The 19,806-nt window shown below is 44.8% G+C and overlaps 1 protein-coding gene across 2 annotated transcripts in view; it reads left to right on the plus strand.

The window, feature by feature from the left end:
• The window catches only part of SMG5 (SMG5 nonsense mediated mRNA decay factor), a 400,214-nt gene that overhangs the window by 224,648 nt on the left and 155,760 nt on the right, over positions 1-19,806 (plus strand). For both annotated transcript variants that reach the window (XM_085638507.1, XM_085638508.1), the window contains 3 exons: positions 2-177; positions 7,697-7,855; positions 13,751-13,810. In XM_085638507.1, the coding sequence (XP_085494633.1) occupies positions 2-177; positions 7,697-7,855; positions 13,751-13,810 (395 nt within the window). The remainder of the gene's footprint in view (position 1; positions 178-7,696; positions 7,856-13,750; positions 13,811-19,806) is intronic.

A 19,806-nucleotide genomic window follows, 5' to 3' on the forward strand; every position in this document is an offset into this window, starting at 1 on the left:
GGGATTCCGCTCTGCAGCGATGTAGTTGACTTGCTGATGAGCTGTGAGCTTCCGGACCTGAGTACTAATCTGTTGCTACCTGAGGATGTTGCTCTGCGCAATCTACCCCCTTTACGCAGCGCGCACAAGACGTTCAGCTTTGACCAGGAGAGGCCGATGTTGACTGCGCTCGAGGAGGTTGTAGGATGCTTACTGTAGCATAGATGTTTAATTTTAAGCTGTGCAGAACATGATCTTTATTTTTTATTCCTCACCAAAGCTTTAGGTTTCTGCCTTTCTTGATAATGCAGGTTTTCAGATCAACTGTGGACATAAGTGTTTAAGATTCTAAACCCTAAGCGTTTCGTGCAGAGATGACGTTTTAGTTTTTACCCTCCTGTTGCATGAGGACTACATCCACCAGAATTAGCTTCCTCTACAGAATGTTTTATGTATTATTGCTCTTGCTCGAACTTGGCCTGTTTTAAACTAGCACGACTGAGGGAGGAACCTTCAAGTGCTCCATCCACAGTTGTTGAGTTGCACTCTATTACTGACCATATCTGAAATAGACACGTTAGTGATAGATTCCTTACCTTAGAATATCCCCAGGCATCAGACTGGATCCGGAAAGTTTTGCTAGCAGTACCCCTGCGCGTCAGTAGGTAGCGTCGTGCGGCTCCGCGTCCGTCGCTGGCGTAAGCGCAGAGATGACGTCACTGAGACTACTTAGCCGCCACCCATGTGCGCTGACGCCAGTTCTTTCTTTTTCTGCGCCAGAAAGCGCAGATCTGGTTGGAGCACGTACCGTAGTCACTTTTTTAACTACCCTTTTTGAGACTTTTGTCTCCTGTACAATTTTGGTTTCCTTGGTGCACGTAGGGATGTCTGGATTTAAGTCTTGTGGGGCCTGCCGTCGCAATATGTCGGTGGCGGACCCCCACGATGACTGCCTCTACTGCCTGGGAACCGACCACGACTCTCGGTCCTGTCGGGACTATCTGGCAATAGCCCCGAAGGCCTTGAGGGAGCAGCGCCGGAAGCTGCTAGAAGTCCGGTGCCGTTCCCGGTACAGGGGCTGTTCCAGGGAACGCTCGCGGGGCTGCAGTTGTCGCTCCTTGGGCTCCAAGTCTTCACCCTTGGATTCGGGTAAGAGACGACACAAAAAGAAGTCAAAGAAGCGTGTTCGCTCTCTGACGTCCCCCCGTTGGTCCCTGGATGTGGACGAGGGTGACAGGGGTTCTGCCCCTGCGGCTCCTTCGGAGCCCGGGAGTCCCATGGCCTAACTACCTTACCCGTCGGCGACTCCCGCACAGGTGCAAGAATTTCTTGCTACCATGGACCGCCTCTTTAGGCCTCGGGCTCCCGCCGGCGCGCCTTCGGCCCCCGTGGTCCCGTGTCGGGATCCTGTTGGGCTGCCGGAGGATCCAGCTTTGGCACCACAGGATCCTGCCCCGTTGGCTCTGGCCACGGCGCCACAAGGTCCAGCGCTGCCTGCTCCGGCCCCAGCGTCGCCCTCGGCCCCACCTCCGGCGCCGCAGTGGGTGCCATTTGGCCCGCCTTTGCCCAGGTTCCAGGACCATTTTGTTCCTACCTGGGATTCGCATTGGGACGCGGCACCGGCTTGGCCCCGGTCGGCGCCATTCTCTGCACCGTTCCCGATGCAGTTTGTTCCTTCTCCGGCTCCTGCTCTGCCGCCGTGGTCTGTTCACCTTGTGGCAGAGGTGGAGGAAGACAGGGAGGGGTCCGCGGGCCCTCTTGGCCGTCAGTGTGACTCTGAGCAGGACTGGGCGGATGACTTGGAGGATGCCGGTGTCCTCGACGTCTCCTCTGATCCGGGGTTTGCCTCTCCCCCGCCTACCATGGAGGAGGGCGCCTCCTACACGATGGTGCTCCGTCGGGCTGCTGAGGTCCTCAACCTTGATCTTTCTACGGTGGCCCTCAAAACTATTCTCACTGAAGTGCTCCAGGCGGCGTCCACTTTGTCGGAGCCCCTGTTACCATTTAACAATGCCCTCACTGACGTCTTGTTGGGCACTTGGTCGCGGCCAGCCACAGGGGCCCCTGTGGATAAGAATGTGGCCAGGCGTCACCGCCCGGCGCCGGGTGACCCTGTTTTTCTGACCACTCATCCTACTCCTGAGGGCCTGGTCATCCAATCCTCGACGTCACAGAGTGCCTTTCCCACGGCTCCGCCGGACAAGGACTCTAAGAAGCTGGAGCAGTTCGATAAGCAGTTGTTCTCTTCGGCCAGCTTGGGGCAGCGGTCGGTGAACACTGCATGTCTATTGGGCCGCTATTCCCTTGCGATGTGGGATACAGTTGCACAGGTGTTGCCTCAGTGTCCTGAGGAGACCCAAGCTGTGCTGTCCCAAGCTGTTGCTGAGGGTAAGGATGCGGCTAAGTTCGCCATTTGGTGTGTGTTAGACACCTTGGACTCGCTGGGTACAGATTTCTACGACTGTGGCGCTTCGTCGCCACGCCTGGCTGAGATCTACCGGGTTCTTGCCAGATGTCCAAGGCTCGCTCATGGATATGCCCTATGATGGCTCTCGCCTGTTTGGCGATAAGGCCGACAGTGCACTGGAGTGTTTTAAAGACTCGCGGGCCACGGCCAAGTCCTTAGGTCTTTCCACGAAAAGCCCAGCGCCTCCTGGTTTTCGTTCCTTTCGTGGCCATGGCAGAGGTGCCCAGGCACTTTCCTTCAGCAAGCCTGTGCAGAACCAGCCTCAGCGTGGACGAGGTTTCCGCAGGGGTGGGTCTGGGTATCAGCCTGGGGGTCAGTCCACCTCCGCCCCCGCTGCTTCTACCTCCAAACCTTCCTAATCCGAGCTTTGTGGAGCACCCCACGCCAGTGGGTGGCAGGATCCACCATCACCTCCTCCACTGGCACGCTATCACATCGGACAAGTGGGTGCTGCAGATCATCCGCAAGGGTTACTCCCTTCCCTTTCAGTCCACCCCTCCAGCCATGCCACCCCGGTACCACCGCATGTCGGGGGAACACTTGGCAAATCTCCAGCAGGAAGTTACGGCCCTCTTGGCCAAGGGGGCCATCGAGTGCGTTCCTGGGCCGGAAGTAGGGGGTGGTTGTTATTCCCACAACTTTCAGGTCCCCAAGAAGGACAGAGGGGGTCTGCGTCCCATCTTGGACCTCGAACGTCAACCGCTTCCTCCGGAAGGAGAAGTTCAAAATGCTGACTTTTGCTCAGGTCTTGGCTGCCCTCGACCCTGGAGACTGGATGGTAGCGTTGGACTTGCAGGACGCATATTTTCACATCCCCGTCCTGCCGGCCCACCGGCGTTACCTGCGGTTCACGGTAGGCCAGGACCATTTTCAGTTTGCCGTGCTCCCTTTCGGCCTTACCAGCGCCCCTCGGGTGTTCACGAAGGTGATGGCGTTGGTCGCAGCTCACCTGCGCAGGTCAGGGGTGTCAGTCTTCCCTTACCTCGATGACTGGTTGCTGAAGGCGGAGTCACCCCAGGCAGTAGTCAACCACCTTCAGACTATGGCCGACCTCCTGCATTTGCTGGGGTTCTCCATCAACGTGCCGAAGTCGCACCGGAGTCCCTCTCAGAAGCTCCCCTTCATCGAAGCGGTTCTGGATTTGACGCTGTTTTGGGTGTTCGAGGCATGTGGGCTGCTGAATTCATATCTGTGCATAGATCGCCGCCTAGTGTTGGGTCCGGATGTTTGCACGTTGTTGTCCTGGAAGAGTCTTCGAAGTATCCTCCCGAGCAGCGCGTCTGGGATATTCAGGCTATGATTTCGATCTTTCAGCCTCTATCCCGGGTGTTCTGTCAGAATGACCCTCCTGCTCGTGGGCCTGATGGCCTCCTGCATCCTGCTGGTGCCACGTGGCATATGCGGGCTCTGCAGTGGGACTTGAAGTTCCAGTGGGCACAGCATCAGGGCAGCCTGTCCGATCATTTCCAGATCTCAGAGGGCACTGCACGACAATTGCAGTGGTGGCTCACGAATCGCGATTGGGTCAATGGCAGATCCCTCTCCCTTCCCCAACCGGAGCACACAGTGGTGACGGATGCGTCCCTCCTGGGATGGGGAGGCCACTTGGGAGAGGCCGAGATCAGAGGACTCTGGTCTCCGGCGGAGTCCCGGCTCCATATCACCTTTTGGAGCTTCGGGCGATCCGAGTTGCACTGAAGGCATTCCTTCCCTCTGTCTGGGGAAGTGTAGTGCAGGTGTTCACGGACAACACCACCGCGCTGTGGTATTGCAACAAACCGGGCGGGGTGGGGTCCTGGACCCTATGTCGGGAGGCTCTGCGCCTCTGGACATGGCTGGAACATCAAGGCATCACCTTGGTGGTTCAAAACCTGGCAGGTTCTCTGAACGCCAGGACGGACGAACTCAGCCGCCGGTGCTTGATGGATCACGAATGGCGTCTGACCTCGGACGTGGTGCAAGGTCTCTTTCAGCAGTGGGGAGAGCCTTGGTTAGATCTATTCGCCACCGAAGAGAACGCGCATGTCATCAGTTCTGCGTGTTGGAACTTCCAAGGCGGCACTCGCTCGGCGACGCTTTTCGTCGCGAGTGGAGTTGTGGTCTGTTGTACGCCATTCTGCCTATACCACTTCTGCCCAGAGTGCTGAAGAAGATTCGGCACGACCGGGCCCAAGTCATCCTTGTGGCTCCAGATTGGCCACGAAGATACTGGTATCTCTAGCTACTCAGCATGGCGATCGACCCCCTGATTCGTCTGCCTCTTCGGGAGGATCTTCTGTTGCAGCAGCAGGGGATGGTCCTCCACCCGAACCTGTCCAGCCTCCACCTCCATGCGTGGAGATTGAGTGGCGACAGTTGACAGTCTTTCGATCTTCCTCCCGAAGTCTGTGTTGTCATTCTGGCAGCCAGGCGTCCCTCCACTAAAACGGTATACGCCTGTAGGTGGACCAAGTTTGTGGCATGGTGCACAGCTAAGGCTGTGGATCCCCTCTCTGCCCCTCTTTCTGAAGTCCTTCTGTTCCTTCTTTCTTTGGCCCAGCAGGGCTCTGCTCTGGGCACTATCAAAGGTTATCTTTCGGCCGTCTCCGCCTTTTTACGGCTTCCAGATCAGCCTTCTCTTTTTAAGTCTCTGGTTGTTAACCATTTCCTAAAAGGCATTACTCACACGTTTCCTCCTGTGCCATTCATAATGCCTCAATGGGACTTAAACCTTGTCTTGACCTATCTGATGTGCGCTCCCTTCGAGCCCCTTCATACCTGTCCTTTGCGTCTTCTCACTCTCAAGACGGCCTTCCTGGTAGCTATCACCTCTGCCAGAAGAGTGATTGAGCACCAGGCTCTTTCTTCCAAACCTCCTTTCTTTTCTGTTCATCGGGACAAGGTGGTTTTACGGACCCGTCCTTCTTTCTTGCCAAAGGTTGTCACGTCCTTCCACATCGGGCAGACCTTCACTTTGCCCACCTTCTTTCCGCCTCCGCATCCTTCGAAAGAGGAAGAGAGGCTCCAACGTCTGGACCCAAAACGTGCGCTCCCGTTCTACCTGCAGCGCACACGACCGTTCCGGGTGGATGACCAGCTATTTGTTGGCTACGTGGGTGCCAAAAGAGGTCGGGCTGTGCACAAGCGAACCATCTCTCGGTGGGTCGTTCTCTGCATCAAGGCCTGTTACTCGTTGGCTAAGGAGCCGCCTCCTGTGGGGCTGCGTGCCCATCCTACCTGGGCGACGGCAGCCACTACTGCCTTGGGACGCATTGTCCCCTTGCAGGACATTTGTCAGGCGGCTGCGTGGGCCTCGCTACACACGTTTACCAAGCATTACTGCCTTTACAGTCCGGTCCGGAGAGACGGCTTCTTTGGCCGTTCTGTTCTGTTCTCCGTGACTTTCTGGTGTAATCTATTCGCAGACCCACCACCGGGGTTGGTATTGCTGGGGTATCTATTCTAAGGTAAGGAATCTATCACTAACGTGTCTCTTTCAGACGCGCAAGTTACTACTTGTGTAACGATATATCTGTAAGAGACATTAGTTAGTGATAGATTCTTTACCGTCCCACCCATTCTCCCCGTTCTGCAAACTGATTTCTAGGGTTAAGGTCATCCCTTTCAGGGCCCTAGTTTCTTGGCACCAGTGGTCAGTTTCTTGCATGGCTCTGCGTTCCTGGCACGGAAAGTCTTGTACAGAACTGACGTCAACGCGCATGGGTGGTGCCTAAGTTGTCTCCGTGACGTCATCTCGGCGCTTACGACGCCAGCGACGGATGCGGAGCCGCACGACGCCACCTACTGACACGCAGGGGTACTGCTAGCAAAACTTTCCGGATCCAGTCTGACGCCTGGGTATATTCTAAGGTAAGGAATCTATCACTAACTAATGTCTCTTACAGATATATTGTTACACAAGTAGTAACTTGTGTGTTCAGAACAGTCTTATAGCTATATACTTTTAATTTATCCTGTTTTGCTGTTTTGTTGTCTTAGTCTTCGAGAGTCACATTACTTTTGGGTCACCTTGCACTAAAGAAATAAATGCATCTATGAAGCTGCCATTCTGGATCGTCGCTGCATCCTGTACAAATGTTGTCTAGATTAGTCCATTTTTAATCCTGCTTTTCTGACAATAGGTTATTCTGCAACAAGGTTTTTTTCCACAGTGTTGACTATTATTCATGCTGGTGTACCAAAACCATTCTCAAATACCCTTTATGGGCAAAGAGTTGATCCCAAAAAGGTTAAAAATACAGCCTTGCTTTACTTTACCATCATTGTGTAATGGACGCTGTATACAATTACCAAATATCAGCAAGACTCGGGCTATACTGCTTCATATTCAGCACAAACCTGTATTTCTGTGTCTGGCTTTGGGAGAGGTAGAAGCGTTTCTAAAGTGCCATAATAATAAGACATTAATAATGCTGCTGTTTTATGTCAATTTTCGAAATATTTTTTGATGGGTCAAAGAAAAGCCCAAAGTTATTCCATTCTTATGGCTAGAAAATTTGTACACAGAATATGAACGTTAGCGGCTTATGTTTATATGCTGTTTGCAGCACAGAACAGTATACCACAATGTCCCAAATCAAAAATGAAGTTACGTTCCAGTGATGCTGTGCATAAAGGTAAATGAGATGCTATAGTAATTTCTATGCTCTCAGTTGATACGCCTCTTAACTCATCTGCAAGGGATGGCCTTTTGTTGGACTTGACAGTGCCCCACACTCTGCTCTTGAAGAATGTGAAAGCTAAGCTCTAGTCATGAGTTTTTTTACTTATTGCTATACACCGCCCACATTGCCTGTACTGCTCATTTAAGATGTCTTCTCATGAACAAGACGAGATGGTAGAACCAAGTCCAACAGAGAAGGGAGCCAAAAATGTCTTAACATAGTGAGACTTAGCTGGGCAACTACAGTGGATCTCGTTTCTATACGTGCTTCTGAAAATGGAGTATTACTCTTGCTAAAGTTTTGCAGGTGGTGTAAGTAGACTTTTTCTGTGTGGTAACTACTGAGAGTGTATGACTACTTCCTGATATTGTAACTGATGGGCAGAGCGACACTTTTGCCGTCGGTATACAATAATTTGTTTTAAATTTCCAGAGAATATCTGATGATGCGGAATATTCATGCCAAAGCATGGAACTTTGTCAGACACACAAACATGAAATGGTTATATTTTGCTTTTCTGTTTTTTGTAGGTAAAGGTTACCAATATTTCGCTCTCTATCTTGTTTTCTGTTTTCATTACTTGCAGTCAGTGACTCGTATATGCTGTATCCGAAGCTTCGGGCACTTCCTGACCCATCTTCAAGGCAGCATTCTACAGTATAACTCGGAGGTTGGCATCTTTATTAGCATTGCCCAGTCAGAACAAGAGAATCTCCTCCATCAGACCCAAGCACAGTTCCGCATGGTAAGGCCTAGCTTTAAACTGCACCTAAACAGGCTTGTAAATAATACTTTCTTTAAGAAATGAATGGTTTAGTCAGTCCCATGTCATTCCTCCTGTTCTTGATCAGGAAAAGTATTGAACTCCTCATATATTCGATTTGCGAGACAGGTGAGAGTAGGGTCTATTTTGGCTTACAAATGCAAACCACATTTCTGCATACCTTTGTTCGCATGTATCAACACATTAAAGCCAGACCTACTGTTTTTGCCAGTGCATGTTATATATTGGAACTGTGGCCTTCAGTGTCAATGGAATATTGCAGAACCTCAAGGGGATCTTTTGTATGTGGTGAGGAAACCTCAGTTGTCAAACTCGATTCAGTACTGGGCAGTACACCAAAGTGATCGTGCTGAACAGTGTGCTTAAGTGAAGTGCGTTTGCGTTACATCACCAAGTAGATTTTTTTTATTTCAGTTTCTGCCATTGGAGTATGTGCCACATACTCTAGATGAGTGACTCTTGTCCATTATACAATGAGAAATCTATAAAGGTGGCCTCTACTTTAGTTGGGTAACTGGAGTTTCTTTTTTGTTCTCCTTCTATAACGCTTTCCCATTGAGTTTTGTGTGTTTGGAAGGAACACCATGGGCTTTTACAACTTTTTTAATTAACGTAAAATGTGTAACCGCGTTCTCTGTGATAGGGTTGACACTAGGCACACCTAGCATCACAGGTGCCGTGCAGCCTGGGAAAAATTCACATTTGCTCTCTGTATACAACAGGATAACCACCGATCCCACCTTCAAAGGGCCCTTTGATGTTTTTTTACTAAGCCCCACAACCATCTCTAAACAGCCCTCTTTTCATGGCTTGTCAATTTTATTGCCTTTACTGCCCCATCTTCAGCAGGAAAGGTTAATGGTTATACGGTGGAACAGGAACAAGAAGAAAAAAAACTTGGTTAGGGGGGAAGGATTATATTAAAAGGTTAGGGTTTAGATTAGGATTAGTGTAAGGATTAAGTTGAAGGAAAGGGTTAACGTTAGATTAAGGGATGGTAATAGGACCAGAGTTAGAGTTAAATGTTAATATAAATGCTAAAGTTAAAGTGCTGATGTACTTTAAAAACGAAATTTGATCCAATGGTACTGTATTGAATTTTAATTTATTTACTTATCGAAGTAAGATTTGGGTTAGGGAATTCTTCAGGGGTGAGGTAATAGATTGTTAGATTGTTAGATTGTGCCTTGGTTTTGGGTCCTACTTAATGTAAGAGTAAAGGATGGTGTTGTAAGGGGCGTGGTTGGTGTAAGCCAAGAAATGCTATTAGCGCTAAAGGGTTCCACTAGCAGTAATGGATGGAGAGTAGCTTTACTGTTCTATAATAAAGGGCACAGGATGTTATATTTGACATTTATATCTCCATTTTTTATGTTGCTCAAAACATACAGTAAATCTTGATTTGTTTTTAACCTGAATGCTTTTGCCCTCTACGTTTCGAAAGGTTTTTTATTTTATTTTAAATTGAAATCTACCTGGACCATTGTCTGTTATTGACTGGTTCATTTCTACATTGTCAGAAGGACACAAACTGGACAACGAACCTTCCTTTCCATTTTGGATGTGCTTTCAATATAAAAAGATCATGCCTCCGTTCCGCACAACAGGAGTTCTTTCCAGGAGTAAATACCAAGACCCTAGAGGCATTAGTCTTTTCCTATATTGAGGTGCAGATGTAAAAGCAAATCAAATTGTATCATTTGTATCTCTATACAAAATAATTTGAACTTGGTCGACAAAATAATTTCCTGGAGTTTAGTATTCAGAAGTATGATAGTACACGAGCATTTATTATTCCTTGTCAAATGCAATAGGAGTTGAAGTGCAATTTATCATGACCTAGTGCAAAATGGTGTGTCCGATGAGATGCTTCCATTTGTGTAAGGTATTTGAGGAAATTTGCTAAACTGTGGGTTATGGTACATAGTCACATACAGATGTTGATCATTCTTTGACAATGGACAGCTACACTCAAAAATGGCACCTAGAAAAACCACTGTATACCTCCTTTAATTAACTGAATGGACTCCCTCATGTTTAATTGCAAGTAGTATTTAACAATTTAGGAAGAAGCGGCTTGTAAGCCGGATGTCTGTTCATATAATTGTGTAAAGATTTAAAAAAATATATAAAGCAGCTCACATGACATAAGCCAACAGAACTGAGATCTAGTATAGCCAAATTCCTCCAGTTCTATCTCAAACCAGTCAGATGAAAATGTTATCTTATTCCTACAGCAAAGGCAATCGCGTTACCTGTGGAGAAACAACATAATGTGTATTGCTTTTGATCCTCATCAGAGACAATAGCTTAAACACTGGTACATGTGCAGTGTGGGAAGAAAAAGAGGACTTGTGCTATCGTTGAACCATTAAGGAGCCAGTAACTTGAATCCAAGGTGTACCTCAAGGGCATAACCTGCTTCCCCAGGGTCCCAAAACCTAATCTCAGACCTTGCACGTCTTGCAGTGCAAGAACCCTGCTCTTGATTATGGCTTCTTTTTTGGTAATGTTAGTTAGACCAGTTGTAGTAGTATACATGGCATTTTGTTGCAGTGTGTGCAGCAGTTGTGCAAACTTTTACTGACATTGTTTCAGCTCTTTCAGTGTCTGACTTTTGTTTTAAAAAACAAGTGGCAATCATTAAAACCAATCTTATTGTTCTACGTACTTATGTCATTTTCAGTACCTGCTACAATAAAAATGCTGCCTGTGAATGATTGATGTGATGCTTTCCAGCATTTACAAAATGCAAATGGTTTCGGCGGTTATATGTGTAAGCAGCAATTAACACGAATATTCAGAATTTCGGAAATTATTCAGATTGTAACTTCAACCTAGACAATGCGGCGAGTGGATAGTGGCCAACATGCATTGCTCTACAATAACCTACATTTGTATAGTTGCATTTGACCTTTCAGCCAAGTGATTCCCGACGTGTCACAAGTTAAATAATTATTTAATCATATTTCAACCTTCTATGATCGACTTGGTGACAGACGATCTTCATTTGTGCAAAAAAAAATCATTTTAAAAGAGAACTGTAATAAAGACGACGATCTAGACCAAAATAAAACATATGGAGATGCAGCCTGTTCATTGTAAGGTGCACATAAGTGTAAGTTATAGCATACAGACACCTAAACAGTCGGTGGTAGTGGGCTTCTGCTCCCAGTTTCAGCAATGCACTGCAAACGCAGCAGCTAGGCACATGGCGCCTTGTCACAAGCAGCTTTCTCCATAGTCTTCTTTCTCAGACGTGGCAGTGGTAACGCTTGGGATATAACACATCGCCTTCCTTAGGGAAACCTAAAAGACCATAGATACAACACAGATATTAGGTGAAAATGGGTGAACACTTCACTAAACTGACTGTTTCATACTTGGTCACATTGTAATCTCATGCAAAACATTTTGATGTAAAGATTGCATATGTGATTTGCCTCCTTGCTTCATAGTCCAATAGAAAGTTGTGGTTTATCCATGTGAACGGGTGTGAATGACTACCAAGTCAGCACTTACATTCCTGGCTCCCCTAATGTCGGAAGACAATAGGAGACTATGAAATGGAAAATGAAAGTTGCTGATCCCGAAAACTAGGGGGTTGGCCTCAATGTGCAGGTGAGAAGTTAGAATGTAAAATGTGCTTGATAACAGAATAAAATCTTAGATGCTGTGAGCAAAGGGAAAATTACAAGATGGCGGAGTCGACAATTGTATAGCAGCTGCCTGAGAGATGAGTAATTACAAAATCTTTTACATAGTGGTCTGTGGCTCCAACCGGAGTCACAGGCCCTAGGTACCAGGGGTATCATTTACTAGGAAGTTACAGGGGGCTAAAGTCCTGGGCCAATCGTGCAACAATCAGACATCACCTTGTTTTAAGGAAAGAGCACTGGCACTGAGGTCTGGTAAGCGGGCCTCAGCGCACTGTCAGTGGAAAACCTGCATCTGGCAGCTAAAAAGTGGCAAAAAGTGGGACAACTACTGAAACAATAGCCCAGTTTCGTACGCTAAACCATCTCAAAGACAAATTGTGTACCTCTTATAAAAGCTACCTTTGGACACCAATATTGGTTTTCTTTTAGATATTATTTTAGAAATGGATCAGTTGCACTGTGAAACAGTTTTGTTGATTTTAGAAGTTTGACATTCATATTAGTGTGTCATAATTCAGTCTTCAGAGGTTACATGTAGGTGAGAACATTCATCTAGCTATTTTCCCGAATTAGTACTTAAAGGAAAGCTTTGTCATCAAAAGCATTTCTGTAACCAGAGTAATATTGTTTCTGACAGATGCAGCTCCTGTTAGATATTGGTAATAAATAGTATTGATTTCTTATCTATGCGAGAGCATCAATGTTGTGGTAGGAATGTTCTGACTTCGAGACTGTAACCTTAGAAACATATATGCTCTTGGTATATTGTTGCTTTATAAATCTGAACCTGTGAGATTGTGTACCTTGTTGTAATTCTGCCTGGGACCTTAGGTGATAGCATTTATGCAACCTGGGGGTTAGGATAGGTGCCTAAAGTCTGAGCTTGTAACCTAAGGAATAACTTTGTGTTATATGACTCCGCCTCTAAAATCTGGGTAACGTGAGAGATAATCTTGCTTTCAGATGTTGTAGCATACATGATTGTCTTCACCAGAGAGCAACCCTGCTATTGGTGGCAGTATTTAAACTTGAAAGATAGTTGTAATTTAAGTGTTAAAATTGCCCCAGCTAAAGTCTGTAAAATCTTTGAAACATGTGCAATAGGTTTGCTGTTTGGGGTCTAATTTTGTACTATCTTTGTAACCTGAGGGATGGTATGGAGGTTCAGGTTTAAAAGATCTCTGCAACTTCGGGAGTTGCAACCTAGGCCTATGTAAACAGTACTTATTTTGAGCCAGTGTTTTCCGGTGCTTTGCACCGGCACTTTGCACCGGCACTTAATTCTCAACTCCGGTGCATATGACACTACACCACATGGTGTAGTTTGTCTAATTTTGATTTGAAAACAGAGGAGTTTTTAATCATATAATTATTACAAATGACTAATGCATGCTTTCCAACCCATCCCTATAGCTTTGGTTGGACTGGAATTGTCTCTACTGTCACACTTGTAAAGATGGTTGTGTGATGGTTAATAGATGTTCAATCAATCAAAGATATGTTTATTTATTTAGGTTAATGGAGGTGATGATACTGGTATTGGCAGCGGTAAATGGGTGGATGCAAGCTAAATTGTCCCCCTGATAAAGGCTGGCACTTACATTTCTTTTCTTTTTTTGTTTCTTCAAATTAAGCACCGCATTAAGTTCTGAGTAACTGAAAATATTGTCTTTCTTTCAAACGCCAGAATATGTATGATTTTGTATTATTTAAACAAAAAACTCAACTCTTAATACCTTCCTTGTTTAAGTTCACTGAGTTTTGTGTCTCCTACGATTGAACTGCAATTGTAATTATTTTAAGTTGATGATTTTTTTTTGCAAATTATAGCCCACCATCACCCAACCACGAATCGATATTTAGAATGATAATTTGGAAATGAATTATTTGTACCACTTAAGTGTGCACTGTTCACACGAAGGCCCACAAAATGTTTTTGCCCAGGACTCTAAAAATCCTTAAAATGGCAATGCGTGTGCACTGGCCTAGGAGGGTGTGAATGAGCTTGAAAATTAATGATAAATACAACGTTGTTCTAACAGGGGCACTCAAAGGTTTGTCCCAGGTCTTCCAAAATTCTTAAGATGTCCCTGACTCACCGTTTTCACTAGGCTAGAATGGGGTTTAGAGATCTTAGCTGAATAATGCATATCCTTTCTAAAATGTGTTGCTGAAACTATTATTTTGTTATTCAAAGGCTCAGGAAGAAGCAAGGCGTAACCGTCTCATGAGAGATATGGCTCAGCTCAGACTGCAGGTAGGAGTCAGGACTTATTTAGTTTGAAATACAACCTTGACTGCTGCATGTTGATGCTTAGCCTAAAATAAAACTAGTAATGTACATAAGTGCAACGGTGAGTATTCGGGGTGATATAACTGACAATGTGGTGGGGATGACTTGTGTTTTGTGCAAAGTTTAGATATCCAAATCCTTTCAAGTGGAAAGCTATTTTTGGACCAAGAAGGCAAAAAGGTACTTGGGCTACCCTTTAGCTTTAAGGACACACAAAAACATGTCCATGCAGGCATGAAATAGGCCTATACATGGTTTGGGATTAATAGAGTAAAGAAACTTATGAAGAAAACCTGCTGAGTTTTTAACAATTGTTATGCTTTTATACACGAGCCATTGGACAATGTTTGGGAATATTTCTTATGTAGGTGTGGCTATTGATTACTCTTTTTTATGGTACTGTAAAAGCACTGACCATGTATTAAAAATAGCCAACAGATCTAAACTCATTAATCCTTGATACTTTTATTTCTTTTTCAAACTCAAATACAGATTTAAAACCAAAGACACGTACACCAAGAGATGGTGAATCTTGACCTTAAATGCATCTACTGAGGCAAATACAAGCCCCACCAAGCAAACATTCTCGAATACCATAAACTGAAAACTAAACACCTGTTGATTTGTCGGTCCCATCCATGCCTTAATATGTGGCAGCAGTGCCCAAAATAAATAGCACTTTTATTTACAACTAAAATGTGGTTGAAAAACAATTGCAGAGTAAAACTGACAGTTCTTAACTGGGGGACACCCACTGAGTCATTAATGGAAGCCAGGAACATCAGCCAAAGCATTTTCGATTAATTGAACCACAAAAAATACACAACAAATACAGGAACAGGCGTTCATCAAACAAATGCTAGAACATTTTATTAAATTTGCAAACAAAGAGCAAAATACAATAAGGTTGGAGCCTTTATAAATTCAATTGAGGACACTCCTCATCCATGCTATATTCTTTTTGATGCACAACTCAATCTGAGGATACTTATTTAATTTTTAGCCTCCAAATTGAGATTCCTTCGCATTTACAGAACATCTTAACAATTGAAATTATAGGTTTTGCTTATTTATATAAACTTTACTAGTTTGTTATTATAATTTTCTAATCTGTTATTATCATTTAATTTTCTATGCAGTCACAGAGCCCTTGAGTAGGCTTTGCGGACCCTGGCAGTCCCCAGACAGCAGGTTAAGAACCACTGGTTTAGTATGCATTGAGTTTCCCATCATTAGGCTGGGCTGAGACATTTGAGAAATAATTGTTAACTGCCTCTCCCAGTATGCCTACAGATAAGAAAATATTCAAGGAGGAATTTGCTGTCTACATAACCTTGCAGCAAGCCATTTCTGCTCTATTCATCATGCAATGCAGGTTGTCGTTTTTTTGGGTGTAATAGCGAAAGATCTGTGAATACTGTTTCTTTTACGAAGGCTGTTTTTTGGCTGAAATCCTATGGTTTGAGGCATATGTGGCTGTAGATACTCATGCAATCTAGTTGGGGCGGGATGTGTGCAAGTTGTTTTTCTTTGAAGAAATCTCCCAGATAAACACAGAAAGAGGGTACACGAGATCCCGAGGTCATCTCAAAAAACACCACATGGTGTGCTCCCAACACTACCTACACTGCCACTCATGACGTTAACTCAAGTGTGCTCCTCTGGAGAAACGCTTGGTTTGGTATCTCCGACTTCAAGCCGGACGTCCAGCAACATCTGCTCAACATGCTGTTTGATGGCTAACGCCTCTTTGGTCCGCAGGAGGATCAAATGCTGGAAAAAATAAAGAATTGGGCAACAGTCTCTCTGTAAATGGCCAGCCCTTGCTGGTCCTTTCACCGCACACCCTATCAGACATCACCTTCCCTGATGCCATTTCAGCTTTCCAGCAGCTGTCCCCTAGAAGCCACTTTAGGTGTCCTCCGAGGCAACAATGCCAAAGGTAAAGCAGAAGTTGTTCTCCAAGGGAGCTAAATCCATCACCAAGCCCTGACTTGGCTCTCTCTTCCCCCAGCCCCATGATCACACTACACCTGTAGAGGGACATCTACAAAGGTTCTCACCCACGTATAGTAACATAACCCCTGACCAGTGGGTGTGACAGTAGCATGGTTACTTTCTGGAGCTTACTTCCACGCCTAACACCATGTCACCCTGAAAGCACAGAATCGCCCCAAATACCAGCATCTGTTCAGCGAAGAGGCCACAGCGCTCCTTCTCAAAGGGACCATAGAGCCCATCTCGCATCATCCTCAGGGCACTGGAGTCTACTCGCTGTACTTACTGATCCCCAAGGAAGGACGGCTCCTTCCAACCTATCCTAGACCTTAGGCCCCTCAACTAATACATCCTGTCAGAGCATTTTTACATGGTTACTCTTCAGAATGTTATTCCGCTGCTACAGCAAGAAGACTTCAGGACTACTTTTTACTTAAGACGCCTACTTCCACATTCCAATCCACCCAGCACATCGCCACTATCTCTCAGGTTTGTGGTTGTCTGAAAACATTACCAGTTCAACGTGCTTCTCTTTGGTGTCCCCACCGCTCCTCAGCTGTTCACCAAGTACCTGGTACCACCTCCAATCCCTCCAGATCCAACCCTACCTTGGTAGCAACTCTGAACTCAGAAATCTGCATGGCCTATCCAAACACTGCCTGGAAATAGTCCTTCTAGGCACTTTGTCCTCTCTTCCGACCAAGTTGGCAGGTCGCGGTCAGGAGAGTCATGTGCCTCCTCGGCATGATGACCTTTATTGCCATAGTCTGCCATGCCAGGTTGCAGTGTCAGTTGCAGGAATGATTAGCGCAGCAATGGTTTCAAGCGTAGGGTCATTGGGACGATCTGGTGTTGATTGGCTGCCGCAGCTGTCACTCTCTGCAGTGGTTATTCAAAAAACAATTCAAAAAACAAAACTTCCTACACTGTACTATTTAAGTGGAAGGCAATATGTCCATGAAGTAAAGTCGTACCCACAGTTAACGGTGTATAAAACTATATTATTTCATTTGTTAGTTCATTTTTTCATTTTTTATCATTTTTTCAACAACCTCAAAGAACATATACATAAGCATTTTTCAGACTGTGTAATAATACATGTAATACACTTAACATCAAAATGTTGAAGCACAATTTGTGATTAATTATACAACCATGACATAAATAAGAAAACATATATACAACATATGTAACACACAATTAAAGACAATAAACCTGAAAACTCAAGAAAACAACAATATATTGACAATTAAAATCATAGGTTGTGGAGTTTGAACATAGGACCAGCGCCAACGCGCGTTTCGGAGCTCAAAAATGCTTTTTGCAGGCTCCTTCTTCAGGGCGTATTACAGTGGTCTTTCAGAAAAACAAGGCTTCGGGGCCTAGTTTGATGTCCAACACTCATACAATAGAGTTAAACATTAAATATTGACAGCCGTTGGTCTGTGGGTATAAAAAGCCACAATAAGTGATTGTGAACACTATTTTGATTTTTTAGTTTATTAAAAAAGGAGGAGCAGGAGCTATGGGAAGAGAAAAGGAATAAGAACCTTGTATACACCCGTGATACAGCAAACACCCAAGAACAGGATTTTTTGTGAGGAAATACCGTTATAGTTCCAATAACCTAAGTACGGAAAGATGAGACATTAAGGGGAAGGAAGGTTTAGAAAGAAAAATATTTTTAGTAACAACATACTTGTCAACGAGAACTCTTATACAAGAGGATACCGGTGAAGCAGCTTCCTAAATCTTTAGTTTTAGTGTTTAAAAAGCTATAATGAAAAGAAAAGAATACACAATGACCATTGTTAGATCTGTGGACATAATTGGAATACTGAGAGGAACTGGGCAGGACTCACGGGACTAAGATAAATTACAGGAAAGCATAAATTGAGATTTTTCTTATATGCAAAAGGCAGTCTCAAATATATCTGTCCATAAGGTGGTGGGGGATCTGTATCAGCGGAGCATCTAACATCAATGGAGGACGAACAATTTATGAGTCAGTATAATACTACGATCATGCCTCACGATAGGCTATTATAATATATTCAGTGAGGCGAGGGAAAAAATATAGCTTGGAGTTTTGAAGGGACTTCAGGATAAAGGGTTACTTACTAAGATGTCACTAGACGTGAAGATAGTATCAAAGCCGATGGTATGTCGTCAGAGTTAGTTCAGTATTACTGGACGAGCTTATAGTAAGATCCAGGGAGTTCAGTGAGTATAATCACGTAGTTAAAGTTAGCCTGAAAGTGTACAAATGATAGGCTAAATTAAAATACCTAGATGTGTTAAGGAGGACTCAATGTATATAAAGCCAGGCCTACTTACTTACCCAGATACGGCAAAAAAGAGCGTGCTGATAACATCCGGGCCGGAAATTTGAGGGCCTATCAGGAAGTTATTTTAGTACGATATGCAGACCCGTGATGGTAAAATAGTCACAGAATGTAGGTGAATACTGGGTTTAAATGAAACCTGAAAGTATACAAGTTATAGCTTTAGTCAGTGTAAGGGGGGGGAGAGAAAAGGTGAGGGTATGTGAGCGAATTGTTAACCTCAAATTTTATGGCAAAAGGCATATGGGTTACCTGTTCTCCTTTCTTATTCAGTCATATGGAGGGCTGGTGTCTTTGGAGCGTAAGTCAGGTACTTAGCGTAAATGGTAACACTCTTTAGAGCAATCTACAGAAAAAATGCGCATAGTTTGGGATTACTGCTAAAAAGGTAACAGCGTGAGCGTGTTTTTAAAGAAATAGAAGGGGCTGAAACTAGCGTAAATGCAGTTCTTACCGAGCATTTCAGCAGAAACAGGTCAAGGGTTCCATGGTTATCGCTCTCAAGGAAGAGTGTATGGAGACTGGCGTTTTCCTTATAAGGAGAACCAGGAAGTGGTGAGAACTAGTCATGGACACTGAAATGGGACTAAAAAATAAACGGGAAGGCAAACTTAAAAAGAAATCCCGATTCGGATGCAGGCTTTGAAATCGAAAATAGAAGCGGACATCTTGGTAAGAGAGTGAAACTCTCTGTCGTGAATTCTAAACCTTTACCGTGGAAAGCGCTCAACAATCATACCCCATTAATGAATTATTGCCAGTTGCTAAATTGAAAATTATGGAGCAAAAATTAGGGAACAAAAATTATTAGTAGTCCCGGAGATACTATATGGTACACCAATATAAGAGTGTGTATATTGCCAACCTTTACAAATATAGTCAAAATCGCGACCAAGATCTCAGAAGAATATTTAAAATATTGGGCAAAATAGACAGTTCTCAATGTATGGTTCCTTTATCAAAAATGAAGTGAAGGAATTTATTTTCTCCAGTATTTGGGGTGTCTTTCATAGATTCACATGCCTGAATCATTCCCCGTCGTCGGAGTGGGAGTCCCACGGTACATAAAAAAGCAATAATTATGCATATACCAAACAAAAAACCCTGGTAACCTGAACCAGGAAGTAAAGTAGCCTAAGCTACCAGGGAGAAAACTTCCACAGCTATGACTATCACTGTCATTATATACAGTCCAAACTGCAGCCAATCAGGCGACAGCACCCACCAGAATGTTCTCCTCAGAGGCTCAGGCTGTCAGATTTTCTACCGCACGTCGTGTGAAGGGAGTCTCCCTGAGCTCTGCTCAGTTCTTCAAGTTTCTGCTGTTTCTACAACTTCTAGGATGTCAACTACAAAGAAATCACTCTTCAGATCTTGTGAGTCCTGCGGAAAGCTTAGGCTTTTTTCTGAAGACCCTCACAAAAAATGCATCTATTGCCTCTATCCTGATCATGAGGTGAAGGAGTGCAAGATTTGCCGTACCTTCTCTCAAAAGACCTTAAGAGATAGAGAGGGACGCCTTCTTCTGTGGCTACAGAAGCTTAAGGATAAAGATGCTCCTTTATCAGAGATAGAAACTGCCTCTGGATCCTCTATCTCGTCCAGAAAAAGGGTGGC

The sequence above is a fragment of the Triturus cristatus genome, chromosome 12, assembly GCF_964204655.1.
Source record: "Triturus cristatus chromosome 12, aTriCri1.1, whole genome shotgun sequence".
NCBI classification, from domain to species: Eukaryota; Metazoa; Chordata; class Amphibia; order Caudata; family Salamandridae; genus Triturus; species Triturus cristatus.